Source organism: Trachemys scripta, chromosome 11, assembly GCF_013100865.1.
Source record: "Trachemys scripta elegans isolate TJP31775 chromosome 11, CAS_Tse_1.0, whole genome shotgun sequence".
Taxonomy (NCBI): Eukaryota; Metazoa; Chordata; order Testudines; family Emydidae; genus Trachemys; species Trachemys scripta.
In genome coordinates, this window is record NC_048308.1 from 38129621 (window position 1) to 38142711 (window position 13091).

Genomic DNA, 13091 nt, shown 5'->3' on the forward strand with positions numbered 1-13091 from the left:
CAGCACCCAAATAATTCCACTACAGCAATGTTGTCATAGGCATTTGGCAAAAGGTTTAGGAGAAAAAAAAATATAAGCCCATTCAAACCAGTCATGTACAGAACTGACTTGACTAAATTGAACATGTCAGCTTCAAGTCTAGTAGATTCTAATCACAAGCCGTCATCACGTTATAAGAATATTTTGGGTCACAATGATACTTGCATTTTGATGAAAGACCTAGAAAAACCCATGCTATGGAAGCACAGGCATCATGACTCCTGATTCACAGCTGTTTGGTCTTTGTAGCTAAAACTTGGTATGCCCCTACTTTTCAGAGAATACATACTAATGGCCAAGAAGGACTACTGTGCCATGCGCTTGTTGATTTTTGTAGGTTTTTAAAAAAATTTTACTTTAGGAAAAGAAAATGAATGCAGGATGCAGTGACAAAAGTCAACTGCAAACAAACTAAAAATCACCACTGACACTCTTTAACCTTCCAGTATGTTATGTACATTACAAAACATCCCTGCAGATGTTTTGTAATGTGATTTGCATGTGATAAAATGACATGGGATGCTTCAGCTGTAGACTATTTAGTAACAATTATAGATTAGGAATTAGGTAATCTCAGATCTCTTCAGATATTATGGAGGTTTGAGGCTACAGTGCCCTGAAGACAATTTAGAGAAGACTTATGTATATGTAGAGTTTGTTTTCTATGTGCTTTGCAACAGGGACTAAAAGAACCAATACAAATAAGCATTGGTGGCGTGTTTTTTGGTTTGTTTTTTTTTTAGTTTGCCTTTTGGGGAATATGTAAAGTGAACATTAGAAACAGCTGATGTTCTGGGTGCTGCTGTCCAGAACTGGCTTTTCATCTTCAGTGGAGGCAATGGTTTCTGAAAATGTTTCAGAACATGTAGTTACTGTCTCATGACCTGGACTGTATTTACTATTGGACATTTATTGTTATTGCTGGTACATGTTCCATATTAGTTAAATTAGTAAATTAGTTTTCAGTATTTTATGGTTTACTTCTTTTCTGTGGTCAAGCATATTTGTTTTTTTTCCAGGCCATCATCTTCCACTGGGTCATTTACAGCTTGGTGGTGTTGGGAGATGTCCTTGGTGGAATTCTGCTTGCAGCATCTGCTGTCGTTTTTAGGCTTTGGGGACCAAGAAGGCACCAGAAGAGAGTGAAATCAATGTGCTTGGGCTGCCTTATGTTTGTTTAGTGTTGGTTACTTATTCCCAGCTCTTTATTCAAGGACTCTTAATTTGAATAAGTAACTGGGGTTTGACTAGATGTAAATGACAAAATATCTCTTGGGTCACCCTCAACTCATATGTTCTGCATCTGTCAGAGGGTTCTGAACAGCCTGGGGAAGATCATTCTCTGACACAAAGCTTTATTTCTGTGCAGTGTGATATCCCTACTCTAATTTCTATTTTCCCAAACGTCTGATGGACACAAATACACATGATTGGGGTAACCCAGGAGTTATTGTCGCTTATATGTGTTGGAATCCCAGTTAGTTACTCAATTTCAATTTTAGAACCCTTGAATAAGGAACTGGAATCCTGAATAACGAACTAGGAATACGTAACTAGCTGCAGGTTCCTTATAGGCGACCCTTGATTGTAGCATCTGAGTTATGGAGTGCTACAGCAAGACACTGCTGGGGGAATTGTGCAAGGCTGGGGTAGGCTGGTGGAGACAGGACAGGCTGCAGAGCTGGGATAGGCTCTACATCCTGGACGGTTGCAGAGGCGCTTTTCCGGGCTGGAGGCGCCTCGTGCTGTTGTTCAGGGGCTGGAAGATTGACAGGGCCAGAACAGCAGGGCAGGGCTAGGAGAGGCTGAGGGCTGCAGGGCCGGGGCCTGGCGTGGCTGGGAGAGGCGGGGCTCGCCTCTCTTCGTCACTTAGTGCAAAGCCTGGGAGTCTCAGGAGAACAACGGGCTCATTCAGCGTGTGGCAGCGAGGGGAGAGGCTGCAGATCGCCAGCCGCAGTCGGGCGAAGGGCACAGAGCAGCAGCAGGTTCCCGCTCCCCCCTCGGTCCCCGGCCGGAGCCCTGAGAGCAGATGGCCCCCGGGCAGACGCTCCTCTACCTGTCCCTCTTCCCCTGCCTCGCCTCCGCCTTCAACCTGGACACCGACAACGTGATCCTGCGGAAAGGGGAGCGGGACAGCCTGTTCGGCTTCTCCCTGGCCATGCACTGGCAGCTGCAGCCGCAGGACAAGAGACTGTAAGTGCCCCCCCCGGCCCAGGGAGTTTCCCCCTTCCCCTCCGCACAGAAACTTTCCCGCTGCAGCGCAGCGCGGCGCGGGGCCCCCTCCCCGGGCAGGCTCCTGGGCGAGCAGGAAGAAAGGAGCCGCCAGGCTGCCGAGCCCTGGCCCGCTGCCGAGCCAGTGCCACTGCTGGCTGCGCCCAGCCCCGGCCGGGAGCCGCTCTCCGCCGCCTGGGGGTCCGCGGGGCGGGGGGACCTTGGCATCTGTTTCAGACTCCGCCGGCTGCGCTGCGTGGAGCTGCGGGCTGGGCGCGGGGGACGTTTCACGGGCGAGCCCTGCAGGTGGGAGCGGGTTAGTGGCGGTGCAGCGCGTCTCCTCCCTCCCGTTCTCCTTCCGTCCTGTGCGCTTGGGTTCAGGGGTGTATTGGCAGCTGCCTCGGCCGGGACGAAGCCAGCGGTTACTAATGCTGCGGGATGTGAGGGCAGCGGCACCGGTTGTGGTTTGTGTAGCTGGCGGCGCCGCTGCGGGAGGGAGGGACGGACTCCCCGAGTTGTGCGTGTTACGAGTTCTCTGCAAGGCGCGTGCGGCTCTTTTGGTGCGGACTTGTACTGGCTTCTGACTGCAGGGCACGAAAAAGAGACTTTTTATTTAACGGGCGGAACAACCACCTGTTAGCAAAAGTTGTGTAGATGAGGACACCAGATGCTTTTCAGAGCAGGGGAAGCCGTGTTGCCGCCGACAGGACCTACTGTGTATTCTCATTGGTTTAAATCAAAATGTCTGAGCTGAGCTTGATTGTTTAAAAACCAAGGGGTAAAGCAAAATCTCTGTACTGGTGTGCACTTGTGCAGCAGCCAAGGGGGAGCTCCGTCATAAATGTCGAGCTGAGAACTCACCATTTTTTTCATGTCACAATGATTTAAAACTAAAGAGGTTTCTGGGGGAACAGCAAAACTGCAGAGAGACGTGTGAGCCTGGTGGAAAACACTGACCTTGCATTCTTGATGACTGCGGACAAAGAATTCCGAAGGGGCCTATGACAACAAAAGGACCTTGCCCCCAAAGGACTTCAGTGTTCTTAAATCAAGCCAGCAGCAGCGGCATCAGAATGAAGTGCTCAGGAAAGCAAGTGTACTCACTCCTCTTCGGGAAAAGCAGACTCAAGCAAATGAAGAAACTGACGCATATTAGCAAATCTTTAGTTTTACATCATCAATATTTACCGTTGATTTTTAAATCTGCTCCCATTTGTGAATTCACGCTCTATATTATAACTGTACTGATGAGCTGTATTCTTGCTGCATACTCACAAAATGCTGATCCATGCTCTTTGATGATGTAGGAATTAATCCAGACATTTGTCCTGAGATGAAGTAGGCTGTTTCTAATAAAATGTGAATTGAATTTTTGAGTTAAAATAATTGTCCTAGGTTCTCTGTGACTTGCATGATGACTGGATCAAAAGCAATCCAAGTGATGGTGTGTGTGTGTGTGTATTTCTGCAATAAAATCACTGGTGTTCAAGTCTGAACCTGTTCCACACTACAGAGGTGAGCTCCTTCAGGAAGGGCTGGGCAAATAAATCTGTTGTTGCCAACGTAATCATGATAATAAATTCCATTGTTCATGGAAGACCCAACGGCAAAATAAAATGTTCAATTATATGGCTTCAGGGAGGCCCATGCAGTAACTGAATGCAGAAGTATTTGGTCCTGTGTGAAATTGGTCCAATAAAAGATATTACTTCACCCACCTTGTCTCTCTAAATCTGAACACATTTACAGATTTTACAGTTTATGCTATCTATGGGTGATACCATACTATGTGAGGATTTATGAAAGACCAAAACTAATATTTTATTTTAATTCAAAAAGAAGAGCATGGAGTCCAAAGAGAATCCATAGTGCATAAGAGAAGAAGTGAAGCCAGCAAGAAAGTTACCCGATAACCTTACTTAAAACTTCCAGGGCCACATTCTGCCCTGACTTGCACCCTATACAATTTCATTGATTTCAGGGAGGTTGCATGGGTTTAAATCCCGAACTATAAGAATTGCATAGTTATTGAGGACATAAAGTACTCCAATGCTAAAGAATGAAAATCTAAACCCCCAAAATTGCTTTTTCTAGAATCTTACATCATGGCCCTATGTAAGTTTATGCATGGGATTCTTGAAACCTTGTCTCATTTTACTTTTTCTCAATAAAAGGATTATCTTAAGTTTATTAGAACCCCATGGTACTGTCAATGCTGCTAGTAAGTGTATCAGGATGTGCAGGGACAATTGCAGTCATTCATGGGTCACTAGTAATCCCTTGGAGGGCAGTCACAATACTCTGAGTCTGTGAAATTTAACTAAAACTTCTTAAAGATGATTAGCATGAAATTGCCTTCTCCGGACTTGAGAACAATCCAAATCTGTGGCTGGAGAAGACCCATAGATTCTTTCAACTTTGACATGACTTTCTGGATCTAAACTTTCATGAAAAGGAAAAAAACAAAATTCTAAAAGAAGACAAACCAAACTGCAGGAACTACATTCAGAGGCTGCTAGGTACTTTGGATATGTAAAGACATTTTGACCACTTTTTCCTCTCAATCTGACTCTCCCAAATGTAGAATAAGGTAGGATGGTCCAGTGATTAGAATACTAGCCTGGAACTCAGGAAGCCTGGGTTCTTCTGCTCCTTGCTTAGCTGCAGATTTCTTGTGTGACCATGAGCAAATCACTGAATCTGTTAAAATGAGGATATAGCACTTCCCTACCACACAGGGCTGTTGTGAGGATAAATAGGTGAAAGATTGTGCAGTGCTCAGACAGTAATGGAGACCAGATTAGTATAGATAGAAACCTTACAAGATGATGATATTGCCTTCCAGAGGTTTTACGTTTTTTAAACTGTCAGGAGCAGCAAAAGTGTTTTGTCTATGGGTCAAATCCTGAACTCCTCACTCAGGTCCAATTTCTGATGTAACCCATTGAACTGGTGGTGTAACTGACATCAGAATCTGAACCTGTTTTTACTCAGCCCTTACTTAGACAAAAATCTAATTGAAGTTGATGGAGGTTCTGCTGGGGGGGAGGGGAACCCTGAGAAATTCTAAATGAGGACTTCCAGACTTGATCTTATGTTTGCGAAATTAGTGGCACTCATTTTCATAATTCCTATTTGGAATGCCCACTGGGTACTGGTACTAATGGAAGCTATGCCAAACATAGTGACTGGTTATAGGCAGGACCAGTTGTGTCTACTGTCCCAGTATTCCAGGGAGGTAGGCCAACCTGTGGGAGAGAAGTTGACAGAAATTGAGCCCATATGTTGGTAAAAATGACTTTTTTCACTGTCACAGCTGAGAATAAGGCCATGGTGAGAGGGCAGTAGTGGTGGAATACCTGTGAATCCCCAGCTATATTTCTCCTTTTCAGCATGTTTTCCAGCTCTTTTGTAAAGATAGTTTTATACACAGCTGTGACCTCTTCTGGCATGAGCCCTCTGTGACGTTGTGCAGTCTATATGGTTTTATTAAAATATAAGTGAATATAATGTAACTGGGATATGCTTCATGCAAAAGGTCTCTTGTAAGGTATCATTACAAAGCTCATAATCTACTGCGTGTGATCATCCTATTTGTAGAAATGTACCACTCTTGTATCTAAAACTAGAAATATAAAACATAACTCTGAGGGCCTATTGTAATTATGTAAAGTGTGGGCCATTAAGGATGGTTTGGAATCTTGATGACTCCCATTGTCTGCAGATGGCTGTATTTACCTGTGAGTCTTCCTGTATATGTGTGTGCTGGCAAGTGAGTAATGAAGTCTTGCAGTGACATGTGATCATGTCACCTGAACTGGAATCCATCTTTAACCTGGTGCTTTTCCAGTGAGGGGGGGTGGAAACCCAGAGAGACAAAGAGTTCCCGCCTTATGCAAAAGATATATAAAGGGGGGAAGAGAACAGAGAAGGGGAGAAGCCATCATGAAGAATCCCCTAGCTACCACCTGAGCTGCAACAAGAGCTGTACCAGGGGAAAGAATTGTGCCCAGGCCTGGAAGGTGTCCAGTCTGAGAAAAACTTACTGAAACATCTCTGAGGGTGAGATTATCTGTATTTAGTTTGATCAGGCATAGATTTGCGCATTTTATTTTATTTTGCTTGGTGACTTACTTTGTTCTGTCTGTTACTACTTTGAACCACTTAAATCCTACTGTCTGTATTTAATAAAATCACTTTTTATTTAGTAATTTACTCAGAGTATGTATTAATACCTGGGGGAGCAAACAACTGTGCATATCTCTCTATCAGTGTTATAGAGGGCGAACAATTTATGAGTTTGCCCTGCATAAGCTTTATGCAGGGTAAAATGGATTTATCTGGGTTTAGACCCCATTGGGAGTTGGGCATCTGAGTGCTAAAGACAAGCACGCTACTGCGAGCTGTTTTCAGGTAAACTTGCAGCTTTGGGACAAGTGATTCAGACCCTGGGTCTGTGTCTGGAGCCAGACGGGAGTGTCTGGCTCAGCAAGACAGGGTGCTGGAGTCCTGAGCTGGCAGGGAAAACAGAAGCAGGGGTAGTCTTTGCACATCGGGTGGCAGCTCCCAAGGGGGTTTCTGTCATCCAACCCGTCACACCCTCATTCTAAACTGAAAAACCTTATAAAATGAAAACTGGATACATATGTCTCATGCCAGGTAATTGGATCTTTAGCAAAAAATAAACAAACAAAAAAACCCCAACAAACAAACCAACCCAACAACCGTCAAGCAGCAAATAAAGAAGCCTCAGGTGTCATCATTTGAATCTATGAATATACTACGCATTTCAGCCTGTGAATGATGAAGAGAGTGATAAAAGCAAACTACATTTCATTAAAGGCAACCACAGTTATCTGTTACATTTCCTTAATCTCTTCCTCCTCTTGCCCCTTAACTGATGAGGTTTCCTAAGATAAACGATTTTCATTTCCCTACTGGCAGTGTTTGGGTCAGAGTGAGAATTGTTAAAATCATCAGTAGGATGAGGGCTGAAGAAGTGTAACTGAGATAAAGGGCTAACAGCAGTTGCCTTTAACAAAGCAAAGCATTTGCTTTAGATCATCCTTTTCCTCATTCATGGGATGCAATGGATATATATTCCTAGAGTTAGTTTAATGATAATTAAAGAAAAATTATAATTATAAAACAACAAGAAATTTATATGTATGTCATAATGATATTTGTAGATAGAGTAAAACCTCACAATTCATGTTGACTGCCATGGAGTTACTTTTGATTTAGTTCTTTGCCAAGTCTCACAGATTGAAAGAATGTCAGCCTGAATGTTGTGAATTAGACTGCCAATCATAGGAGCCTTTAAGCCTGTGCGTAACTTTACGTGCATGAGTAGCCCCAATGAAATTAGTATTTTGAATAGATTTAAAGGAATAACATTTTGTCGAGAAAGGAGGAGACGGCAGTAGTCAAGATTCAAGATGTTGAGGACCTAGATGAAAGCTAAACTGTCTGGATGGAGAGCAAAGTACAGATCTCTGAAATCAATGGGAATTAGGAACCTAACTCACTTAGGCACCTTTGTAAATACCACTACCTGTCTGAGGCCATGTCTCCACCATGGGCACTACAGTGGCATAGCTATGGCACTGTATCTATGCTGCTGTAACTCAACAGTGTAGACGCACTCTATACTGATGGAAATGGTTTTTCTGTCAGTGTTGAGTAACAGTATGTAGGTCCATGGATTTTTCACACTGAGTGCTGTAACTAGGTCACCATAAGTTTTAAATCAGGCCCCAGTCTTTAGGCACATTAACAAAAGTATTTATCTGGCTCGTCATGCCTATATCACTTTTGAAGATATGACTTAAGATCCCTGGTCATGTCAATGGTTTTGAAAATTTTGCCCTTAGAGTAGACTCTATGCTCTCTTGATTCTCCTACTGCTCTGACTGTTCTTCCAGTGTCTTTGGTGGGTGATCCCTTTGCTCTGATCCTTTGGGATTTTGTCCTTGTGCCCATAGATGCCGACTCTGTGGGTGCTCCAGGGCTGGAGCATCCATGGGAAAAAATGAGTGGGTGCTTAGCATCCACTGGTAGCCAAGCTCCCTCCTCTACACCCCCAGCGCCTCCCACCCACCACAATCAGCTGTTCCCCGGTGTGCAGGAGGTGCTGGGAGGGAGAGGGAGGAGCAGGGATGGGATGTGCTTGTGGGAGGGGGCGGGAAGAGGTGGAGTGGGGGCGGGAAGAGGCAGGCTGGGGGTGGGGCCTGGGTCTGAGCATCCCTGGGACAACTGGAAGCTGGCGCCTGTGCTTGTGCCCCTTCCTACACATAAAACTTAGGTCAACCTAGCTATGTTGCTTAGGGGCATGAAAAATCCAAACCCCTGAGAGAAATAGTTAAGCTGACCTAAGTCCCAGTGTAGACAACGCTGGCTCAATAGAAGAATTCTTCCATTGACCTACGTCTAGAGGTGATGGATTTACTAGAATGATAGAAAAACCCATTCTGTCACTGTAGTGTCTATGCTACCATGGTGTAGCTGCAGCTGTGCTGCTGTAGTGCTTGTAGTGTAGACATACACCTACCTGTTCTCTCTCCACATCCTATACTTGGGTAACCTAATCCAGAGGATTCCTTTCCGCTTTTATGTGTGATGGTAGATCAGTTTGCAGCTGCATTCTGGACAGAATAGTGGGGGCAAGATGAGTGTCAGAGAGGCTGGAGAGGAGAAATAGGGTGCGGAAGTTGAGGTGTGAGAGAATTAGGGCCTGGTGCTAGCAATGGAGAAGAAAGGACAGATTTTGGAGATTAGATTCATAGACTTTAAGATCAGAAGGGACCATTCTGATTATCTAGTTTGACCGCCTGCACAACGCAGGCCACAGAATCTCACCCACCCACTCCTATAACAAACCCCTAACCTATGTCTGAGTTATTGAAGTCCTCAAATCGTGGTTTAAAGACCTCAAGGTGCAGAGAATCCTCCAGCAAGTGACCCGTGCCCCACGCTGCAGAGAATGGCAGAGGTTTTTCACCTATCAGCCCTGGAGAAAAATTCCTTCCCGACCCCCAATATGGTGATCAGAAGGAAAAGTAATAAGGTCATTGATATCCGTGTGATGGGAGAAAGAGAGGGGATTGAAAGTGATTTGGTTTGTTAGCCTAAGTGGCAGGGAGAATTATGGAATTTTCACCAGTGGAGGAGAAAGGGAGGTTTTGCAAGGAAAGATCAAGAGCTCGGGTTTTTTTCCCTCTGCGTTTGAGTTATCTGTGGCTCATCTCAAGGGACAGTTGAGGATAAGGAACTATATGCTGTAATAAGCATGCCGCACATAGAAAGCAGTCTCTTACCACCATTCCCATTACCTGGCCCAGTCTCTTGACATGAGTTGCAAAAGGTTACTTCTCCTATCATGGGAAAGGGGTCACTATTGACTCCCATTCCTATTACAACAGATGGAGGAGGGGAGATTTTGGAGTCCAAGGACAGAACTCTGAAGGACATTGACATGGGGGGGAGTGGTGGGTGGCGGATCATCACCCACTAAAGGAGAGGTTGAAAGAGTGGTCAGAGATGTAGGATGAGAACTGGGAGCAGATGGGGTCTCTGGGCTCATCTACACTAGAAAGTTGCCCTGGTTTTACAAAGATGTGACTTTAAAGAAAAAAGTGATATAGTTAACCTGGGATAAAAGGCTGTGTGGACATTCTTATTTTTGTTTAAATCAAGCTTACTTCAGGTTAGTTTAAATTGACCAGGAACTGGTTCAATCTAAATTGAAACAAGCAATTATTAAACCAAAAATAAGAGTGTTCACACAGGGCTATTACCAAACTGGTTTAGAATCACATCTCTAGTTATTTAAGTTTAAAAGTTTTTAATTTTTAGTTTTAAAACTGATTCTCTAATTGGCACAACTTTGTCCACTTGAGAAAGCCACTGAAGCCTAGAGCATCTTGAGAGCCTCAAGGCAAAAGGGAGGCTGAATTATGTCAAAAGATTGAGGAGGATAACACTGCAACAATGTATTTCTGCAAACACATGCACCTACTGTACAATGAATTGTAGGACTTGTCATTTTACAGTGAAGAATGTTTAAACAATGTAAAATTGGAATGAGCAACCCATTCATGATCTCAGTGAAACTATTCACTGTAGTCCATTTCTCAGGCCTAGTTTATGCTCAAAAAGTTTTACAGTGTAGTTCTACTGATAAGGGGTTTGATTTTATTTATTTTGCTGACATAGTTATGTTGGTAAAAGCCCTAGTATAGATGCAGTTACACCTCTACCCCGATATAACGGTGTCCTTGGGAGCCAAAAAAATCTTACCACGTTATAGGTGAAACTGCGTTATATCGAACTTGCTTTGATCTGCTGGAGTGTGCAGCCGTCCCCCTCCCTCGGAGCGCTGCTTTACCGTGTTATATCTGAATTTGTGTTATATCGGGTCGCGTTATATTGGGGTAGAGGTGTACATCAGTATAAGGTGCTTTATACATCTATAGCTTATTTTGCTTTGCTGAATTGGAATAAGATGTGCAGGTATGAACACTTATGCTGGTAAAACTGCATCTACAGTAGAGGGATATTGCTGCTTCAAATGTGTGAGTAAAGTTAAAGCAGTAAAACTTTTAAGTGTAGGCAAGACTGTACCCATTCTAACTAAGCAAGAGAACTTGGTGACATACTTCTTTAGCACAATGTCTTTTAAAACAGCATTGTTAAATATTAGGACCAAACAAAAGAACAATTAATTGCTTTGTTCCCTTGACTTCAGGAGGAGTTTTGCCTGTGGAAGGACTGTAGGATTTCACCCAGTGTGCATAATGATGATAAATAGCCTCAAATTCAGTCTCCAACTTTCAAAAAACAAGTTAGACCAGCAGCTGCAATTAAAGGTTGTAAAACTTTTTTTTAACTATTGGAAGATGCGCACAGCCAATCGCTCTGCTCGGTTTAATATATTTTCATCTTTAAGTATGTTGAGGCTGAGGGTCAAATACAGTTCTAATGTGAGCCCATGCCATTCCATTTTCTTTGATGGAGTTTCAGTAGCTTATATCGGGGTTGAATCTGGCCTCGACTCTCTGAAAAGAGGATATATGCAGATGGCAGAGATGATGATCTAAGAAGCGGTGTGGGTTGATAGCCTCCATCTTTCTGATTTTTAAAAAGTCTCAGGCAACTCTATTAGTCTCTCATTAGGTTGGAACAATAACATTGTGTTTAGAACAATAACTAACAGTGTTCTGCAAGCTGAGATATTACTGTGTGCAGAAAACATGGATGTGGCAGCTTTTATAAGAACATCTTTATAATATAACTAGGCTTGGAAGAATTAGGTTTTTATTAGTAAATGTCAATAAATGTCGATTTCACTGCATGCACCAAACCAACACACAATTTTTCCATTGATGGTAATTGAAATGTACCGAGGCAAAGTGGGAAAAAAATGTTGCTTGAGAACTAATTCGAGTTTGATTTAAGGATATTTAATCTGTATATTTTGACATGGGATGCTGACAATTTGTATTTTAACTATTATAAAGCTTTACATTTTTGAATCTCAGTGTCTGCTGTCATTGACCTCCTTTGCAATTTCCTACAACTGTGAGAATTTAAACAGATAACAGAAAAAGTCAATATTTATTTTTAAGCTTTATCTGTTAAAATTATAAAAATTGAATTCAGCCAAGCCTAAATATAACTGTTCTTTTTACCAAAATTGCTTTAAGTTCCTACCCTTCCCTTTTATTGCACTCACCCTTTCTGAAAGGGGTGAATTTGTGATTATAGTCTAGTATTCAAGACAGTTTTTATTAAATAATATTATAGTATATAAATCAACCTTCTGAACATCATATATGGCTAGCTTAGTCAATTCTGATGTGATCAGAGTACAGTATTAAAAATGTCTCAGAAATAGGAAAGGAATCAGATCTAAACTTGCATATTCCCAGACTGATGGTGAGGGTAGGCCAGTGCAAACAGAACAAAAATTGTACATAGTCAGTGCAAACAAGGGCAGATCTTGAACTGGGGAAAGAGGGAGAAGGCAGTTGTCCTTGTTCAATTTAAATTAATATTTGAATGTAGAGGTTGAGGACAGAAGGAAAAGAATTCTTTTTGTCAAATATTCATTCTATCCTTGAGCAAAGGTAGTGAATTATAAAAATAATTGAACTTAAATCCAGTCCAAGAACTATGCATAAAAGTTATTGGAAAAAGAAAGGGCTGAACAATAACACAGCTGTTCTGCTCCTTTCTTCCAGACTAGGCTGATGTAGACATGCACAGACAGATGGGCAGACCTCTGCCATGTAGTCAGACACATACAACACAATCATGCCGCCTACTTAAACTGTAAACCTCGTGTCTTCAATGAAGCTATTGATGAATCATTCTTTTGTCCAAAGAGGTCATAATACTTAACGCATCCATTTTAATAATAAGTAAAACATCTGGTACCTTCCAGACTGAGAATCCTAGATGTCAGTGGGATGGGGTAAAGTTTATCTGAAAAGCATAACTGTTACCAGCAAAAGTCTGAGGAGGGAAGAACTGAAGAAGACTCTGTCCCCCAGCCCTCATTGTTCAAATGAAAACTGAAACCAAAGGGGTGATGTTGGCTGTGGCATACTTGCTATTTGTGTGTTTTGCTCCAATTCCAGTCTGCACAGAAATGGTGCTTGGAGCTAAGAATTGAGGCTCTGTGTAGAATCAGAACCCTGAAAGCTTCAGCTGGCAGCTTCACAAATACCAATTGCAGCATTAATCTCATTGAGACTGGCACAAGAAGATTTGTACTGCTTTTTAGAGTGAAACTATGACCCAGTCAGCTGAAGAAAGGTAGAAGGAAAGAGAGAGCATGG

The 13091-nt window shown here is 42.8% G+C and overlaps 1 protein-coding gene across 2 annotated transcripts in view; it reads left to right on the top strand.

The window, feature by feature from the left end:
- The first annotated feature begins 1900 nt into the window (after positions 1 to 1900).
- The window catches only part of ITGA6 (integrin subunit alpha 6), a 68545-nt gene continuing 57354 nt past the window's right edge, over positions 1901 to 13091 (top strand). For both annotated transcript variants that reach the window (XM_034785182.1, XM_034785183.1), the window contains exon 1: positions 1901 to 2232. In XM_034785182.1, the coding sequence (XP_034641073.1) occupies positions 2069 to 2232 (164 nt within the window). In that variant the 5' untranslated portion in view covers positions 1901 to 2068. The remainder of the gene's footprint in view (positions 2233 to 13091) is intronic.